The sequence below is a fragment of the Mustelus asterias genome, chromosome 9 (assembly GCF_964213995.1).
Source record: "Mustelus asterias chromosome 9, sMusAst1.hap1.1, whole genome shotgun sequence".
In the NCBI taxonomy this organism is placed as follows: Eukaryota; Metazoa; Chordata; class Chondrichthyes; order Carcharhiniformes; family Triakidae; genus Mustelus; species Mustelus asterias.
In genome coordinates, this window is record NC_135809.1 from 101428982 (window position 1) to 101450282 (window position 21301).

A 21301-nucleotide genomic window follows, 5' to 3' on the forward strand; every position below is an offset into this window, starting at 1 on the left:
ACATTTACTACTTTTGCAAATTTGTGCCCTTTCATTCTTGATCCTTTTATGAGCGTGAACAGTTTGTCCCTATCCACTCTGACCAACGTCTTCATGATTTTGAACATCTCTGTGGAGACCAGGCCCAACCTTCCAATCTATCCTTATAACTGAAGTTTCTCATCCCTGGAACCATTCTTGTGAACTACTTCTTCATTCTCTCCAGCTCATTCATATCTTTCCTGTAATGTCATACCCAGAACTGTAAACAATATTCCAGCTGATGTGTAACCAATGTCTTGTATATGTTCAGCATAACCTCCTTCCTCCTGTACTCTATGCCCCTATTAATAAAACCTGGCATACTGTATGCTTTATTAAATGCTCTCTCCACCTGCCCTGCCACCATCAGTGATCTATGCACATATATACCCAGATCCCTCTACTCTTGTACCCCTTTTAAAATTTTACTCCTTTTTTGATACTATCTCTCCATGTTCTTCCTACCAAAATGCATCATCTCACACCTCTACACATTGAATTTTATCTGCTGCCTATCTGCCCACTCCACCAACTTGTCTCTGTCCTTTTGAAACTCAACATGATTCTCCTCACAGTTTACAGTGCCTCCAAGTTTTGTGTCATCTGCAAATTTTGAAACTGTACACCAAGATCTATATCAGGAAAAGCCAGGGTCCCAGTACAGACCCTTTGGAAACACCATACAAACCATCCTCCAGCCTGAAATAATATCCATTTGACCATTGCTCTCTGCTCATAACTATATAACCATAGCCATTCTCAATTCAATTCCAATTACCTGGAAAGAAGACTTGGTCTCCCCTGTGCTTTTGTCATACCGCTTTGGAGACCACGTCACTGATCGAAGGCACATTATGACTACACCATGCCATCCAAAAAGGAAAGGACCTCAATTATTAATTAAGGTAGACTAAGAACTCAGTTCTTGCATTAATTAGAGCATAATCAGACATAATCCACAAAGGCTGCCATGCAAACTATATGCAATAGTCCATGGAAGATATTGCTTTTGAGATACGATCAGGACAACTTAAGTCTGTATGGAATAACAAAATCTGTTACTACCTTTAAAGATTTCTAAATTAAGGTCTTGCAACTGCAGGGGACAGGTAACTGCTGTACCATTATTTCCCTAATGATAGGTTTAATGAGGGAGTCTCCAGATTCAAGAGAGGAATTTAGATACCAGCTGCGACTATTAACTGATGAGAAAAGAAGTGAAGGAATTAATGTGACCACTTCAATATTACTCCACAAGACAAATTACCCCCTCCGCTACCATTACCCCTTTGCCTTGTGTGAAGGGACTACGTAAGCAATCTAGCATGGTTTGCTGTGCTCTGTAAAAGGGATATTGATTAATATTTCCCACCTTAAGCATTGTGCATTGAGATGTGCATACGATTCACTAGAGAACAAGCATTAAAAGAAATAAAACTGATGACTTTTGTTTGGGACCAGATCAGAAACGCCAAGGTATATTATGAAGTTAGCCTCGACCCTAACTTTTCCTTTAGATTTTGGCATTAGGGTGAGCATAAGATATTCCGCTCTAGGTATGATTCAGTTGACCCACTAGAAATCTTTTATTAAAACAAACTTTATTTTTAAGAACAGTTAAAATTTAACAAAAAGAATTGGTATAACTTTTACCAATTAAAATACTTAAACATGACAAAGTTTAATTCTTAACAGTTAGCGATTTCTAGTTCCAATAGTAAGCAATAACCCCCATTGACGTAAATCCCTTCTTCAGAACCACTTAGCACCAAAACAAATATGCTCATGTGGATGCTAGATTTCCAGCCTTTTAACACCTCCAGATAGAGATCCAGATAGACACTTGTCTTCTGACTCACATACAGCACCTCCAGAGAAAGATCCACTCCCAAACAGCAGAAAATGAGACATAGAGAAAGTGACACTCTCTAAAGATCCCAACCAGCAGACTGCTCTTGATTTCTACATGTAAATCTAGCTCCACCCAGTCAGCTGATTTTTTTCCTGTCAATCAACCTAACAAAGTCCTACTCTGCAAAACCCCAAGGGAACACTAAAATAACGGAACAGCATTAGTTCAGAATAAAACCAACATTCTGGCAATTAGGAGCAATTATGCTGTTGCAGTAACAATACCGGGCTGCTAGTTACAGACCCGGAGGCACAGTAATTTTTAAAAAACTGCTAAAACTGATCCTGCGCAAGAAACATGACAAATGCATTTCTTAAAGGCACAGTATCATCACACTTTAAGTAGAATATATTTTTTAATGTTTATTCTTTAGAAACTGCAGCAGACCTCAGCACCAATATGAAATGAGAAGTGGTACAGAGTTCTCTCTTTCCATATTATTACCTTAGTGGGAAAAATACACTTTGTTTTATGTAAAATAATTTTATGAAAGATAATACCACGTGCAAAATATAATTTAGAATAGTTAATCAATTGGAAGCATTGTAAAGGCTCTACATTTGGTTGATATATATAAATTTTGAGCAATTGTTTTGAAATAAAATATTGACAACTGTCTTTCTGTAACACATATTTAATACATCTTCAGTCCCTGTCACAGACTCTGTTCTCTAGTAACTGTCTGAGGTTGAACCATACTGTCCTCTACCTTGGTGTTGTATTTGACACCAATATGAGTTTCCAACCACATATCCACTGCATCACCAAGGCCACCTACTTTAACCCCTGTAACACCACTCAACTCTGTCCCTGCCTCAGCCTATTTCCTGCAAAAACTCTCATCCATGGCTTTGCTATGTCTGGACCTAACTATTCCAGTTCTCTTCTAACTGACTTCCCATCTTCCACCCTTCATAAATGTGAGCTCATCTAAATGTATACTGCCTGAATCCTTCTGACTTGCACTGTCCCATTCATCAATGGCTCCTGTGTTTATTGATCTACAGGAGCTTCTGGTCTGCCGAACCTTCAGTTATAAAATTTCCATTTTTAAGCTCTGGAATGTAATCGCTAATTATTCTGTCTAGATACTGGGGATGTTTTACTACATTAAAAACACAATATAAATGAAATGTGTTGTTTAAAGCAGGTTTCTTTTGACTTATTTATAACGATCACTGAAATTAGTACCAAATGAATTCACAGGACTGTAAATATTCTTCCACATCTGAATTTGGTATATAATTACCTGGAAGCTCTCTAAGCTTGTCTAAAATGTCAGAGGTTATTGACATTACTTGAATTTTTGTGCAATTCAAATAATTATGGTGCAAATATACTTCCTCCTTTTATGTGTGCGTTTGCGTGTCGGGGTGGTTTTGGAAGAACGAACCTTTAGGTCTGTTACTGCAGATTGAGTTTTTCATATGTTTAATTCTTACCTTAAATGTATATTATTTCCTTCCTCCATCCCATCAATGCCTACATATTTTATTTTCTAATATTTAGTAGATTCCATTGCTTCCTCCTACAGAGGGGATACTGGAATTGTCAGAATCACAAACTTCTCGTTGTCTGCCATCAGGCTTACTCTCCCAAGCGGAAGTGCGTTTTTTCAAGTTCAAATAGTGCGCCAATTAACTTAAATGAAAATTGGCACAACCTAGACCAGAACTAGAGATAAGCTCAATTGAACATCAGGGCTGGAATTTATATTTGCTGTTATGCTTAGTAATCCAATTAACAAAAAAAACCACACAATTTAGCTGGAATCTTTTAAAGGAAAGTAATATGGTTCTTTTGTACCAAGATACTTGAGTTATTGGTCAGTTAATTAAATGGTAGACTGTGTGAATTGGAATTTTGTCTTTTCAGGTATAGTATACACTCAAATTTATTTTCTCACTGGAAAACAATATAGATTAGGCAGTAATTATATTGAAAAGAAGCTGTATTCAATGGTTGAATCATTTGAAATCTGAGCTATCTTTCAATGTTTGGCTGTTCAGCCTTGACGTAAAATACAATATTGTTGTCTTCCTCTCTGGGTCAAAAGAAATTGCCTGAGAGATTGTTTTCCTTAAGAAATTTGTTGCATAGTGTCCTCTTTTTGTCATTTGATCTACTCCCAATTCATATAAAATATTTCCTAAATAATTGATAACAGTCGTATTCAAATCATCATGTTATTTTACTATTTCTAGTGATACCTTTGCTCCACGTCATTAAATATTGCAGTTCATAGTTCAAAAAATAATCCTTAATTACCCTTTGGAATTTTGTGGCGTTTTGTGAAGTTTATGAAGCAACACATAATGGTATTTGTGCTTCAGTAATAACCTCCTGAGGCTGACTTCAACTGGCTCAGTTCTAGTTGATTTATTCTTAGTCTCCTGTTAATGTCATTTTTGAAATGAAAACTTTGGTTAATTTATCCTAATGTTGGATAGTCGTCCTAATAATGTTTTCATACATTTCACAATTTTCAGAAATCACAGACTTAGAAAAACGAATTAATGCAACTCTTGTGGCCATGCAACAAACATTGTAAATGGGAGCAGGAGTAGGCCATTTGACCTTGCAAGTCTGCTCTGCCATTCTCACGCTGTCCCATAATCCTTAATTTCCTTAGTAAACCAAATATATATTGATCTCTATCTTCATTATATTTAATACGAATTATTCACAATATCTCCTCCCTTCATCCTAGCCATTAATATAATGGTGAAAGCTGAGGCCCCAGAACAGATTGCTGAGGAATGCCACTGGTCACATCTGTGCAACAAGAAAATATTTCCTTATCCCTATTCAGTGTCTCCTGCCTTCCATGTCACAAGGTTGCCTCCAATTCTGAGCATTTTCATTTTTGTCCATTTCTTCACCAAATACTAGCGCCGTTTTCAAAACTTCAATGAGATTAGTCAGATATAAGCTACCATGCTGACTATCTTTCATCAAGCAACTGTCCAATCAAGGCAGTAATGCCTTCATGAAAGTTAACATACTCACAGCATATCTCAAACAGCTTCAAGTAAAACCCTCCAAGTGTTGGCTCAAGAGTTATCTTTTTTTTTAAATGTCCCATCTTGCCTGGCCTGGCCTGCTTCACAATGAAATACTATAAGACAGTACGTTCCACATCATTATCTCTGCTGTACTGTCCATAGGTGCAGTTCATAATGATTGCAAGTTAATTATCTATTTTTTTCATTTGAAAAATTTTGTTACAGGAAAATCCAAATCCACACATGGCTTTTCAGAAAGTGCCTAAACCAACCGAAGGTTCACATATGAGGGTGCACATACTTCCATTTCCCAAGATAAATGAAGATAAAGTACAGGCTCTTCTCCAAGAAGGTCTCTCCAAGCACCTTAATTCACCACCTGCTGTTCGGGTTGAGAAAAAGTGCATTGTGCCTGCTGGCCCACCAGTTGGTACGTATCAATATTTTGCCTTAAGGACAGCCTTGAACTTCTGATAGCGCATATACTTCTGATAAAAATAATTGTGCTCACAAATGCTTTGAAAATCAGGTTGTCAAGATATAAAAGAATACTATAGGATGTGACCTGTGTTTTCCTTTATCCTGTTTATTTTGCTTCTGTTCTTTGTTTGATGCATGCTTTATAGATGATTTAAGCAGTTATTGTTGTGTCTAATACAAGTAACTGGCACTGTTCCTGTGGGCTACATAAGAATGCTCCCTATACTTTTGACAATAGCTATATTTTTTAAAACAGAAAAATAGTAAAATCTCTTAAATCCAAGTATAATCCATTAATATTTATTTCAAGGCATATGTTCTTTTTTTTCCAGTTACCCTGCCCCAAAACACCCTCCCTACCCCCTACCTCACAAAATAAATTGTGAGAGGTGAAGTTGGAGAATTAAACAGATTTTTGTATGAACTCATTGTTCTTTCCAAGCATCCCAGGTCAGGTTTAGCACAGGTTAAATGCAGTTCAGAACTTTCCCTGGATTCCCAACAATGTGTCCTCAGCACAATGTCTGAAAATCACTGTTCCTGCACTATTGTAATATTTCTAATTTTGCACCGTAATTATCAATCTCTTGACATTAGTCACTTAGTCCCATGTTATGGTCGGATTTTGTTCCCTGTGAACTTCTGTCCTTTGGATGTTACTGCCAAAACTAACACTGGAGTTTTCCATTTCATGAGCCTAAATTGTATTCCAACGCAAGTTCTCGAAATTCAAGAGTCACATTGTGTTTGTTTTTGCTTTGTTTGGATTTTTTTGTCATTTGTTTATTCCCACACGACATTTCACACAGTACTGAAATACCCTTAGACAAAAACACCTGAGAGTCTGACTAGTGTCAGATACACTGTTGCTTTGGCACCACACGATGCAGAACAGCTTGTTATTTTGGTGGTGGGTGGAACAAAGAACAGTACAGCACAGAAACAGGCCTTTCCGCCCTCCAACCTGCGCCAATCATGATGCCTGCCTAAATTAAAACCGTATGCACTTACGGAGTCTCATCCTATTCATGTATTCTTCTAGATGTCCCTTAAATGCCGCTATCGTACCTGCTCCCAACACCTCCCCGGGCAGTGCATTCTAGACATTCAGCACCCTCTGTGTAAAAAACTTGCCTCGTGCATCTCCTCTAATCCCATGCACCTTAAACCTATGTCCCCTAGTACTTGACTTTTCCACCCTAGGAAAGAGCGGCTGACTGTTCACTCTGTCCATGCCACTCACAATCTTGTAAACCTCTATCAAGTCGCCCCTCAACCTCCGTTGTTCCAGTGAGAACAAACCAAGTTTATCCAACCTCTCTTCATAGTTAATACCCTCCAGACCAGGCAACATCCTCTTATGTACCCTCTCCAAAGCATCCACATCCTTCTGTGTAGTGTGACGACCAGAATTGTATACAATATTCCAAATGAGGCCTAACTAAAGTCCTGTACAGCTGCAGCATGACCTGCCAATTTTTATGCTCAGTGCCCTGACTAATGAAGACAGGCATGCTGTATGCCTTCTTGACTACCTTATCCACCTGCGTTGTCACTTTCAGTGATCGGTGGACATGCACGACCAAATCTCTCTGCCTGTCAATACACCTAAGGGTTCTAACATTCATTGTATAATTCCTACATGCATTGGACCTTCCAAAATGCATTACCTCACATTTGTCCGGATTAAACTCCATTGCCATTTCTCTACCCAAGTCTCCAAACAGTCTATGTCTTGCTGTATACTCTGACAATCCTCTTCACTATCCGCAACTCCACCAATTTTTGTGTCATCTGCGAACTTACTAATCAGACCAGCTATATTTTCCACCAGATCATTTGTATATACTACGAACAACAATGGTCCCAGAACTGATCTCTGCGAAATACCACTAGTCACAGCCTTCCATTCAGAAAAGCACCCCTCTGCTGCTACTCTGTCTTCTATGCCTAAGCCAGTTCTGCATGCATCTTGCTAGCTCTCCTCTGATCCCATGTGACTTCACCTTTCGAAAATGTCTACCATGAGGTACCTTGTCAAAGGCTTTACTGAAGTCCATGTATACAACACCACTGCCTTTCCTTCATTTATCACCTTCACTTCCTCGAAAAACTTGATCAAGTTAGCGAGACACAACCTCCCCTTCACAAAACCATGCTGCCTATCACTAATAAATCTATTTGTTTCCAAATGTGTGTAAATCCTGTCCCTAAGAATCTTTTCCAATAATTTCTCTACCACTGACGTAAGACTCATTGGCCTATAATTCCCTGGATTATCCCTGCTGCCCTTCTTAAACAATGGAACAACGTTGGCTATTCTCCAGTCCTCTGAAACTTCACCTGTAGCCAATGAGGATACAAAGATTTCTGTCAAGGCCCCAGCAATTTCCACCCTTACCTCCTTCAATATTCTGGGGGAGATCCCATCAGGCCCTGAGGACTTATCTACTTTAATGTTTTTTAAGATGCCCAACACCACCTCCTTTTGCTATCGACATGACCCAGAATATCTACATACCCTACCCTAGGCTCCTCACCCGCCAAGTCCTACTCTTTGGTGAATACTGAGGTGAAGTATTCATTTAGTATCTCGCCCATTTCCTCTGGTTCCATGCATAGATTACCTACACTATCCTTGAGAGGACCAACTCTGTCCCTGACTACCCTCCTGCTCTTTACATACATATAAAATGCCTTAGGATTTTCCTTACTCCTGTTTGCCAAGGACTCTTCATGACCCCTTTCAGCCCTCCTAACTGCTTCCTTAAGTTCCTTCCTACTTTCTTTATATTCTTCAAAAGCTTCATCTGTATTAAGCTTTTTAGACCTTATGAATACTTCCTTTTTCTATAATATTATCCGGGGTTCCCAATACTTGCCACGCTTATCCTTCATCCTCATAGGTACATGCCGATCCTGAATTCCAATCAACTGATATGTGAAAGACTCCCACATGTTGGATGTTGATTTGCCCTCAAACAGCCTCCCCCAATCTAAACTCTCCAGATCCTGCCTAATGTTGTTGTAGTTAGTCTTCCCCCAATTTAACACCTTCGCCCGAAGACCACTCTTGTCCTTATCCACAAGCACCTTAAAACTTAGAATTATGATCACTGTTCCCAAAATGCTTTCCTACTGAAAAGGAAGTTTCCTCCTTCCTTCTGCTAGGAACTTGATCTTAGTTTTCACCAAATCCAATGACTTAATTGAGAATAACTGGTTGTCATCAAGATATAATAAATAGAAAAAATAAGAGGTCATTTGTGAGAGCAGTTTATAGCCACCCCCTGCCCCCCAAACAATTGTTACATGGTAGGACAGGGCATACAAGAAGAAATAAATGGGACATTTAAGAAAGGTGCTGTAATAATCATGGTTGACTTTAATCTACATGAAGATTGGGCAAATCAGATTGGCAAAGGTAGCCTGAAAACTGAGTTCTTAGACTATATTTGGGACAAGTACTTCGAGCAGTATGTTCTAGAGCTAACTGAGGCTCAGGCTATTCTAGACCTGGAAGGAGCTGGCAAAACTATTGAACGTATAAAGGCTGACAGGTCACCAGGATCAGATGGCTTGCATCCTAGGGTCCTGGAAGAGTGGCTGCAGAGATAGTAGGGACATTGGTTATAATCTTCCCAAAGTTCTTTAGATTTTGGAAGGGTCCCATTTGATTGGAAAACATCAAACGTAACACTTTTTTTCAAAAAAAGAGGGAGACAGTAAGTGGAGGGCTATAGACCAATTAGCCTAACACCTGTCATAGGAAAATTGCTCCTATTAAAGAGGTTGTAGCAGGGTACTTAGAAAATAATAATGGGATGAGGCAGAATCAGCATTAATTTGTGAAAAGGAAATTGTGGATGAAGTAACAAGCAATGTAGATAAAGGGGAACTTTACTTGGTGTACTTGGCGTTCCAAAAGTCATTTGCTAAGATGCCACATCACAGGTTATTGCAAAAGATGGTATAAGAATTAACATACTAGCGTAGGTAAAAGATTAGTTAGCTAACAACTACAGAGAGAAGAGGAAAAAGTCTATTTCGACTGGCAAGATGTGACAAGTAGAATGTCACAACTATTTACAACCTTTATCAGTGACTTTGACAAAGGGGACGAATGTATGATGGCTGCATTTACCAAGACTATCAAGATAAGTAGGAAAGTAAGTTGTCAAGAGGAGGTGAATTAGAGTGTACAAAGGTATATAGATAGGTTAAATGAGTGGACAAAAACTTAGCAGATGTAGTACAATTTGTGAAAATGGAGACTTGTCCATTTTGGTAGGAGGAATAGAAAAGCAGTATAATATTTAAATTGGGAAAGATTATAGAGGGATCCTGTCCTAGTACATGAATTATAGCAAGTAATTAGGAAGGCAAATAGAATGCTGGTGTTAATTACTGAGATGAAAGGCTTATATCATGAAGAAAGGTTGAACATGTTAGAAGAATGAGAGATGATATATTGAAACATATAAAGTGACCTGATAGGATGAATACCAAGAGGATGTTTCCTCTTATGGGGGAGACTAGAGCTCAGACTTTCATTCCTACGTCAGATTTGCCAAGTTGGAGATTTCCTGGTTTAATGAACCCAACCTTTACAAATGTCTGTCCACAGCTCAGATTTTTGGTCAGGGGTTGAAACCCCTATGGTTTCTATGGAAACAGTCGTCAGACTGGTGATCCAGAAGAAATGCACAGGCAGGTGTGGAGGCGAGCTGGACGCAATGTCTACCTCTGTTCTACAGCACTGCGTTAAACAAATAAAAAAAGGAACAAAACAAAAAAAATCCTAACAGCTCTCACTCTCCCCTATATTCCTTTTGTCTCATCCATTCCCCATAACAATTTAATGCCCCTTTACCCACCCATGTCTTCCATACTGCATGTATTGACTTAAGCCAACTTAGTGACCCTCTATCCGTCTCTCATGGTCTCCATACCTCCTATGCCAACTTTGTGCCAACTCATGCCCACCCATGCCCCACACCCTTTGCCCTTACTACCTCCATGTCAACTCACCTAGTATCCTTGGACAGTTCCTTGACAGCTTTGACACTTGCTGAACAACTTTGACAGGTTTGACACTTGCTGGATAGCTTTGAGAGATTTGACAGTTGCACAGTTCTTTGACATTTCCTTGACAGTTGGACAGCTCTTTGACAGCTTAACATTTCTAATGTGTGTAAGAAGTGCATAATCATGTTCACTTTTAACAATCCCAAAGGGTGCCTTGCCTCTTCCAAAGGCGTCCTCAGACTCTACCCAAAGGGGTACCCTACCTCTACAAAGGGATATCTAATACTTATGCCGAAAGCAGTGGAGGCTGGGTTATTGAATTTATTCAAGGCTGAGTTAGATTTTTGATAGACAAATGCCTCGAATGCTATGGCGTGAGGCAGGCAATTGAGACAACAACCAGACCAGTCATGATCATGTCAAATGGTGGAGCAAACTCGGAGGGCCAAATGATCTACTCCTGCTCCTACATGTGGATGTTCACTCATGGCACACTGTTCAGCACTATTTGTGACTCCTTAAATACTAAAGCAGTCCATGTTTAAATACAGCAAGACCTGGGCAATAACCAGGAATGGGCTGACAAGTAACATTTGTGCCACACAAATACCAGGTAATGGCCACCTCCAACAAGAGAGAACCTAACCACCTTCCCTTGACACTGAATGGCATTCTGATTTCTGATTCCCCTCACTATTAACATCTTGGGGGTTACCTTTGACAAAAACTGAACTGGTCTAACCATATAAATACTGTGGCTATAAGAGCAGATCAGAGGCTAGGAATCCTGTAGTGAATAACTCACCACTTGACTCTCCAAAGCCTGTCCATAATCTTCAAGATACAAATCACCAATATGATGGAATACTGTCTCTTTGCCTGGATGTGTGCTCCAACAAAATTCAAGAAGCTCAACACCACCCACTTGATTGGCACCCCATTGAGAAACATTCATTCTCTCCACCACTCAGACGCACAGTAGCAGCAGTGTGTGCTATCTACAAGATGCACTGCAGCAACTCCCAAGGCTCCTCAGACCTCCAAATTCATGACCACTAAAATGTAGAAGGACAAGAACAGCAGATACATGGGAACACCACCACCTGGAAGTTACCCTCCAAGGCACTTACCATCCTGACCTGGAAATGTATCACCGATCCTTCACTGTCACTGGGTTAAAATCCTTCCTAACAGCACTGTGGGTGTACCTATATCACATGGACTCCAGTGCTTCAAGAAAGCAGCTCACCACCATCTTCTCGAGAGCAATTAGAGATGGGCAAAAATGTTGGCCTGGCCAGCAGAGCCCATATCCTTTGAATGAATTGATACAAAAGTTCCTATGCCACAGTCCTCTGGAAACTCTCTTTTATACTTCATAGCTGCAGCTACCTTCAGGTGATAAAGCTTTCATTTACCACCTTTTGATAGTAAATCCCCCAGCCTCCTCTTCTGGTTACTTTTCAATACTTTCAAGCTAATTACTTTATTTTGCAATAAGAGACTAAGTGAGGCCCACTATAGATTCTGCCACTAGCTTCAAGCTAAGCAATCTTTAAACTTCTGTTCCCTCATAAGATTCAAACTGAGATTAAACCTCACTTGCATTCCACACAGTCAATGAGAAATTAGGTTTATACTCTGATTCCGATGCAGGTCTATCTAATTGTCATTTACTTTGGCGATCTTCTCTCTGAGCTGCAAGCTGCATACAGTAGTTCCAATCTGCAATTAAAGCTCTCTGCAAAACCACCCATATTAATTGAAACCACAGGACCCCAAGGCTTCACCCCTTTCCATGAAGATGTATCATCCTCTGGGCTGTCCTCAAACTGACGCTTTTCTCTTATTTACAGTTTCTTCTTTGATCTGATGAAGAAAATGGGTTTTACAACCTTTCAGGATTTACTGAATGCTTTTAAACTAATTTAGCTATATCTCCCAAAGCAAAATCATTCCTCTGAAAAGCTATTACCAGTTTTGTAGACATTATTTTCCATTTCTTCAGCTACATTAAGTCTATCTTTTGCTTCTTAGCCCTTTCTCTTCTGACTTCAAGGTAGTCCCAGATTACCATGAGCTCAAATGGGAGAGCTGACTGTTGATGATTTAACCTGAGTATCACCACACCTTAAGTGAGAGGCAAGGTTGAGAAGGCAGAGCCTTCATGAATAACCTCAGCTATTGGAATTGAACCCATGCCGTTGGCATCACTCTGCATCACAAACCAACCATCCAGCCAAGTGAGCTAAACCAACCCCATCTGACTTGATTAAACAAACGTGGGTAACCTTTTGAATTGCCATTTCTTGAGATATTCTGGCAATCTCTAAAGCCCAACATTTAGTTACCTTGTCTTTCTACCTGTAAAGGCAACATGGCCCCAACCTCTTGAGTGTAATAGACTCCAAGCTTACTTGAATTACATTCATCTAAGTTTCTGCAGTTAAAATTTAAATCCTAACGCTAAAAATTCTGTTCTAAAACACATTATTATTTGCAACAAATTCCACATTAAAAAAACCCGTAAAAAGTATTTATTTCTCTGTAATTAGTGATTTTATAGAAAAGATGCAAGAACATGTGTGAAACATCTCATTTCTGAGTGTGTTGGTGATATCTTGTGTCTGGACCCTTTAAGAGGAACCTTGAAATTTATTTAGTTGCACAAAGGTGTACTTTTAGATTTAATGAGTATTGAGAATGTTAAATAAAAATCCTAAAGCCATTTAGACAATCTGATGTCCAGCTTAAGAAGGCAAACATGTTGGCCTTTATTGTAAGGGGGATGCAGTATAAAAGTAGTCTTGCTACAACTTACTACAACACCCATACTACAGGGCATTTTTGAAACTATACATACAGTACTGTACCTTGTGCTGTTTTGGTCACTTTACTTAAGCATGGATTTACTTTCAGTGGAAGCAGTTCAGAGAAGGGTCACTAGACTGATTCCTGGGATGAAGGAGTTGTATGAGCAAGCGTTGAGCAGGTTGGATCTGTATTCATTGCAGTTTAGCAGAATGAGAGGTGATTTTAGTGAAATACACAAAATCTAAACAGGCTTATCAGGGTCGATGCTGAGAGAATGTATCTCCTCCTGGAGAAGTCTAGGACTAGGGGGCACAGTTTCAAACTAAGGTGACTGCCATTTAAAATGGAGATGGGGAAGAATTTCTTTTCTGAGAGTCATTAGTGTTTGGAATATTCTCCACCAGTAGGGTTAGCTATTTTGACGTCAACTCTGATGTAAAAGCTGAAGTCACCATTTTAAACTTTGAACCTTTTCAACCAAATCTATATCATTCTGTAAACGGACACATTGGTGAAACAGGTTGCATGATCAACATTCTCCTGTGAGCTGTGACTCGCACCCATGAGAGTTTTGAGCATTCATGCTTATGAACCTAAATAGAGAGCATAAAAAGGGGTTGATGTGTTTGGTTTTCAAAAGGCTCAATACTAATGGTGGATTTTACAACCCTTCCCAACGGATTTTCTTGTCCCACCAAAGTCAATGGACTTTTGAGTGGCTCGCTGCATTTTAGAGCTCTGATTCTGCCACAATGGAGCCATAGAATTCCACCCTTAGTTTCTAAAGTACCTTGGAAGTGTAACAGAATAAGCTTTTTTGAAAAATTCTGGATGACAAGTGGCTTGAAATTACACCCCACTACATGAGACCTTTTCTCGAAGTTAGTGTGTTCTGACGTCAGATTGAGATCTGATTCAGGATTAATACTGCCCCTTTCATATCACTTAGTTTCAATATGAAAGTATTGATTTAACTGCTGAGATTAATGTAAGTCAACTAAATCGATATTGCATTGTATTTTACTGTTTTAAATTTCTAGTGTCAATAATGGATAGAATGGGATCCATTTTTAACAGCGCCCGCAGACTGGAGGTTGTTCGAAACTGCATTTCGTACATATTTGAAAATAAAGTATTGGAGACGGAGAAGGCAAGTTTTTCCCATTGGAATTAATAAATGGTTGTATGCATAGTACATAGATTCACTATGGCTTCTAAACTTCCAACAATAATCTTTTTTGCCCTTTTTGTTACAAGCCAGCCTTTGAATTTGCCAAGTTGAATGTCTTGCCTACTTAAACTTGATTTTATTGAAGTGCATTGTCATCCGTTTTAATCAAGTACAAGTACAAAACAAGTACGTACATTGTTCACCATCTTTCCATCTAGTGTGGACAGATCAGACAGCACAACACAGATAGGTACTTGGAACAGCTTTCCCTGAGCACAGCTTCCATCCTGTATCCATATGTTGAAGGTGGCCTACTTATTTCCTCCAACATGAACGATATCATGTTTGAGTTGGTCCAAGTCATGGAAATAAACAATTCTATCTTTTCAACATGGAGACTGAAGCATTACATATCAAAAGTTCCTTTTATACCAGGTCCTGGATTGAAAGGAGGAATCAACTAGCTTTAATCATATGATTACCTACCTTAGCAACACTGCATCATTTGAGGAATGTGGCTCAGGTGGCATCTAGGGATGGACAATTAATGCTGACCTTGAAGGAAAAGCCCACAACATATGAACGAATTCGGAGCAGGAGTAGGCCACTCAGCCGTTCAAGCCTACTCAGCCATTCAATGAATCATGACTGATCTGATTATAACCGGCACGGTAGCACAGTGGTTAGCACTGCTGCTTCACAGCTCCAGGATCCTGGGTTCGATTCCCAGCTTGGGTCACTGTCTGTGTGGAGTTTGCACATTCTCCTCGTGTCTGCGTGGGTTTCCTCCGGGTGCTCCGGTTTCCTCCCACAGTCCAAAGATGTGCGGGTTAGGTTGATTGGCCAGGTTAAAAAAAAATGCCCCTTAGAGTCCTGAGATGCGTAGGTTAGAGGGATTAGCGGGTAAATATGTGGGGGTAGGGCCTGGGTGGGATTGTGGTCGGTGCAGACTCGATGGGCCGAATGGCCTCCTTCTGCACTGTAGGGTTTCTATGATTTCTAACCTCAACTCCACCTTCCTGTCTACCCTATCAAACCTTTCATCCCCTTGCTTATCAAGAATTTATCTGCCTGAAAAATATTCTGCTTCCACCACCTTTTGAGGAAGAGAATTCCAAAGACTCTCAACCCTCTGAGAGAAAGAAATTCTCCTAATCTCTGTCCTAAATGGGTGAACCCCTATTTTTAAATAGTGGTCCCTCGTACTAAAGTGCTCAGGATCTTGTATATTTCAATCAAGTCACCTCTAAACCTGATCAGTTAAAAGCCTAGCCTGTCCAACCTTTAGTCATAAGTCAACCCACCCAATCCAAATACTAATTTAGTAAAGCTTCTTTGAAATGCTTCCAAGAACACCAAGAATGCTTCCAAGATAAAAAGGAGACTGTGCACAGAATTCTAGATGTGGTCTCACCAATGCCCGTTAGAGCTAAGGTTTAACCTCCTACTTTTAGATTCAATTCCCTTTGCAGTAAATGTTAACGTTCTATTAGCTTTCCTATTTACCTACTGTTCCTGCACACCAGCCAGTTGTAATTCAAGCACTTGCAATCCTAGATCCTTCTGCATTTCAGAACTCTGCAATCTTTCACCATTAAATAATATGCCTTTTTATTTATCCTTCCCAAATGGACAATTTCACATTTTCCCACATCATACTCCATTTGACAGAATTTTGCCCTTTTGCTTAACCTTTTTACATCCCTTTGTAGCCTCCTTATGTCCTCTTGAAATCTTGCTGTCCTACTTACCTTTGTATCATAAGCAAATTTCGTGAGCAACTTCGATCCCTTCCTCCGAGACATTTATATAAATTGTTAAAAGTTAAGGTCCCAGCACTGATCGCACCCCCCCACTCATTGTTTCCTGTTAGCCAGCCAGTCTTCTATCCAAGCCAATATGTTACCCCCTATACCATGAGCTTTCATTTTTCGCAATAACCTTCGATGTGGCACTTTATCAAATTCCTTCTGGAAATCTATGTTCAGTACATCCACCAGTTCCCCTTTTACTTTTTCATGTTACTTCTTCAAAGGATTCCAATAAATTGGTTAAACATGATTTCAACAAAACCATGTTGACTCTGCCTGATTACCCTGAAATTTTCCAGGTGCCCTGCTATAGCATCTATAATAATAGTTCCTAATATTTGACAGATGTTAAGCTGACTGGCTTGTAGTTTCCTGCATTCTGTCTCTCTTTTTGACAAAAGGAGTTAGATTTTCTATTTTCCATTCTAATGCAACCAACTCCAAATCTAGGGACTTTATAAAATTAAAACCAACACATCAACTATCTCGCTAGACACTTGTTTAAAACCCTAGTAGGATGTCCATCAGAACATGGGGACTTGTGAGCCTGCAGCTTCAGCAATTTTCTCAACACCACTTCCTCAGTGATTGTATAGTTTCTTGAGTTCTTCCTTCTCTTCCATTTCCTGACTTGCAGCTGTTTCTGGAATGTTATAAACTATGTCACCATTCCTTCACTGTTGCTGGTTCAAATTCCTAGAACTCCCTCTCTAACAGTACTGGGTTTACCTACACCACATGGACTGCAGCAGTTCAGAAAGGTAGCTCACCACCATCTTCTCGTTTGGACAATTAGGGATGGGCAATAGCGATACTCACATACCATGAAGGAAATTTTAAAATCCCAGTCCTCACCTCTCAATCCCCCTCCCTCCACTCCTCATATCCCCATGCTCCTTATATTTGCCATGCTCCTTCCATACCTATTCCATTACTCCATGCCCCTTCCATGCATCGTCTGTAATCACTCTTCCGGTATCCAATATCAGCAGAACCGAGGTTTTTAAAAAGCTCCTGAAACTGACAAAATAAGCAAATAGGCTTTGAAAACCTCCGTTGACATCTTCATAAGAGTGTCACTCAAACGTAGCTATTCATAGTGTCAATGAACAAAGCTTTCATCCTCTTAAAATCTCTTAATCTTGTCTAAATAAATAGACATAGAGAAAACACGTAAAAGAAAGTCTTATTATAATCTCATAGATGTCAATTAAACAAAGCTAGCACTCCCATTTTAGCTGTGCAACTATTGCCTACAGGTCTAAATGAATTCCTTTTTGGAGCTCGGCTAAGCAACCATAATAAGGCCATCTGGGAAAAATAGATAACTGGGCGTCTGTTCAGTCTGCTTCTGTTTACACAGTTGCCAGCTGGCGACTGTCGCTTCAGTTTGCTATGCCCTAAGCTTTGGAATACCCTCCCTGCATCTGCCTCTCTACCTAGCTTTCTTCCTTTAAGACACTCCTTAAAACCTGTCTCTGTGACCAAGATTTTGGTCACTTAATCAATTATCTCCTATATGTCTCAGTATCATATTTTGTTTCATAATGCTTCTGTAAAGCACCTTGAAATGTTCTAATACTTTAATATAAGTTGTTGTCTCATCTGTTATCAGGCATGAAAAGACATAACTCTAAATAAGTAAAATATTATGTTTTTTCACTTTGGGAGGGTGATCACAACAGGAAGATAAAATTGCCAGGTAAATTGTTTTCCGAGCAATATTTCATTTAATTGATTACAAAGCGACATGAGCAATACCACTGACCTACCAATTATGCTGTATGTTAGAAAACAAAAACATTTGTAGATTATGATCTTTTTAAAATTAGCATTTAGGTGCAAGTCATATTAATTTGTCCTTTTAAAGTTATTAACTTACAAACATATATTTTTAGTTGATTAAATAAAATATCAGCATCTCACTTCAGTGTTTTGTCCCATAATTTTAGATATGCTTCAACTTTAGAATTAGAAAATTAGTGATTTTCTTTCATTTTCCATCTTTTTTGATAACGTTTGTGTAGATATTAATCATAAGGACTGTGACCTGCTGTTTGTGATTTTAGAAAAAAAGGCAAAAGTGCACACACTCCATGAATTCCATTGTTGTCTTTGGCCATGTTGTCATCCTTATTTTGAGATCTCGCCAGTTGCGTGACTTCTCTTTTTTTTGTTGGGATTTAGTAGTTCCATGAAGTTGGTTTTCAGGCATGCTTCTCCATAGTGTAATGAAATGTGATGGAGCGAATGCCAGAAACATGTTAAAGATATTATGATTACCAAAAGGCAGATCTGGGCTGTCATTTTACTCTCTAATTCATATCAGATTTAAAGAATGTTTTGAACTTTTTTAGGTCATGGTACAATTTTTTCGCCATTGTAAAATATGATGCACGTCACATTTTTTTCTGTTTGTGTCTATCCCCTTCATGATGTTCATTACGTAATGTATATGAGACATTATCAGTGGAATTATTTCTTAAATCGCTTTCTACAAATGGTGTTTTCTTGTCGCAGACATATGTTAATATTTAGGAGCTCCTTAGCAACTTTGACAGGTCATTTTAATGGTTTGCAAAGTTTATCCAGTAGATAGATAAGCCATATAAACTAGGAAAAATTCCAATTTTGTCCTCCGTTAGCTGGCCTCAGAAGGGGTGGCTGAAGGGCTGCTACAATTTGCCTAAACACCTTTTAGTTATAGAGAAGAGGGTTAGCCTTGAAGAAACTGCTGCCAGAAGTATTTGTGGATGCCAGTTGAAGATAAGATGGACTGTTATGCCTGCATTGTGAATTGTATACTAGCACTTATGAGCTACATCCAGATGTGAATAATGCTTATCTAACCTTGAACTGACCTTCTGAGCCTCCGATCTGCTTCATCAACAAAATTGTCTACTTCTACCTCTAATATTGCCTGCCTTGGCCTATCTGATGGTGAAACTCTCATCCGATACTTTCAAATAGGATCAAGCCTATGCCTTCTATCTTGCACTCTACATAAACCTAATCTCATCCAAATCTTGGCTGCACGTATCCAGACTTTTACATAGAATTACATAGAATGTACGCCATTGAAGTAGGCCATTCAGCCAAATCTGTTATTGCTACAATTGAGCCGCTTCCTAACCTACCTCACCTAATTCTATAAACAGAACCCTCTATTCCAATTCCCTCATGTGCTTATTTGGCCTCCCAGTAAATGTATCTATTATTTGTCTCAACCATTTCCTGAAGTAGCAATCATTAGTTTATAAGAAACAGCAGCAGGGGTAGCCCATTTGGCCGAAAGAGTCTGCACCATCATTCGATAAGGTCATGGCTGATATCATTGAGGTTATAACTCCACTTTCCTGCCAGCCCCCATAACTCTTGACTCCCGTGTAGATCAAAAATGTGTCTAATTCAATCATGTATATATTGAATGAGGTAGCAAAAGCCACACAAGCTTTCGAAGCTCTAAGCCCCTTCTTCAGGTGAGTGGGAATTCTGTTCACAAACAGAGTTTATAAAGACACAGACTCAATTTACATGAATAATGGTTGGAATGCGAATACTTACAACTAATCAAGTCTTTAAGAAACAAAACAATGGGAGTGGAGAGAGCATCAAGACAGGCTAAAAAGATGTGTCAACATGTCATTGATGAAGACGAACATCTCGCCAAGGCCATCCCCACACCCCCACTTCTTGCCTTCAAACAACCGCACAACCTCAAACAGACCATTGTCCGCAGCAAACTACCCAGCCTTCAGGAGAACAGTGACCAAGACACCACACAACCCTGCCACAGCAACCTCTGCAAGACGTGCCGGATCATCGACACAGATGCCATCATCTCACGTGAGAACACCATCCACCAGGTACACGGTACATACTCTTGCAACTCGGCCAACGTTGTCTACCTGATACGCTGCAAGAAAGGATGTCCCGAGGCATGGTACATTGGGGAAACTATGCAGACGCTGCGACAACGGATGAATGAACACCGCTCGACAATCACCAGGCAAGACTGTTCTCTTCCTGTTGGGGAGCACTTCAGCGGTCACGGGCATTCGGCCTCTGATATTCGGGTAAGCGTTCTCCAAGGCGGCCTTCGCGACACACGACAGCGCAGAGTCGCTGAGCAGAAACTGATAGCCAAGTTCCGCACACACGCGGACGGCCTCAACCGGGATATTGGGTTCATGTCACACTATTTGTAACGCCCACAGTTGCGTGGACCTGCAGAGTTTCACTGGCTGTCTTGTCTGGAGACAATACACATCTTTTTAGCCTGTCTTGATGCTCTCTCCACTCCCATTGTTTTGTTTCTTAAAGACTTGATTAGTTGTAAGTATTCGCATTCCAACCATTATTCATGTAAATTGAGTCTGTGTCTTTATAAACTCTGTTTGTGAACAGAATTCCCACTCACCTGAAGAAGGGGCTTAGAGCTTCGAAAGCTTGTGTGGCTTTTGCTACCAAATAAACCTGTTGGACTTTAACCTGGTGTTGTTAAACTTCTTACTGTGTTTACCCCAGTCCAACGCCGGCATCTCCACATCATATATTGAATGACCCAGCCTCCACTGCTGCTATGAAAAAGAAAACCAAAGCCAAATGACTCTGGGAACAGAAATTCCTCTTCACCCCTGTTTTAAATGGGACACCCTTTATTTTTAAGCTATCTCTCCTCGTTCTAGATTTCTCATGAGAGGAAACATCAAACCTGTCAAGCCCCTTCAAGATGTTTCAATCGTATCACCTCTCATTTTTCTAAACTCCAACCAATATAGACCGAGTCTGCTCCATTTTACCACAGAAGACAATTTCTTTATCCCAGGAATCAGCCTAGTGAATCTTCTCTGAACTGCTTCCAATGCAAGTAAATCTCTCCTTAAATAAGTTGATTAAAGGAGTATGCAGTACCCCAGGCATGATATCACCAGTATCCTGTACAGTTGTAGCAAGACCTCTACTTTGAAAAAAGAAAGATACTGTGGATGCTGAAAATCTGAAATGAAAACAGACAGTGCTGGAAGAAGCTCAGCAGATCTGACAGCATTTGTGGAGA

The 21301-nt window shown here is 39.7% G+C and overlaps 1 protein-coding gene across 2 annotated transcripts in view; it reads left to right on the plus strand.

The window, feature by feature from the left end:
* The window catches only part of sbf2 (SET binding factor 2), a 555079-nt gene that overhangs the window by 332792 nt on the left and 200986 nt on the right, over positions 1-21301 (plus strand). For both annotated transcript variants that reach the window (XM_078220692.1, XM_078220693.1), the window contains exons 14-15: positions 5164-5368; positions 14301-14410. In XM_078220692.1, coding sequence (XP_078076818.1) covers positions 5164-5368; positions 14301-14410 — 315 coding nt within the window. The remainder of the gene's footprint in view (positions 1-5163; positions 5369-14300; positions 14411-21301) is intronic.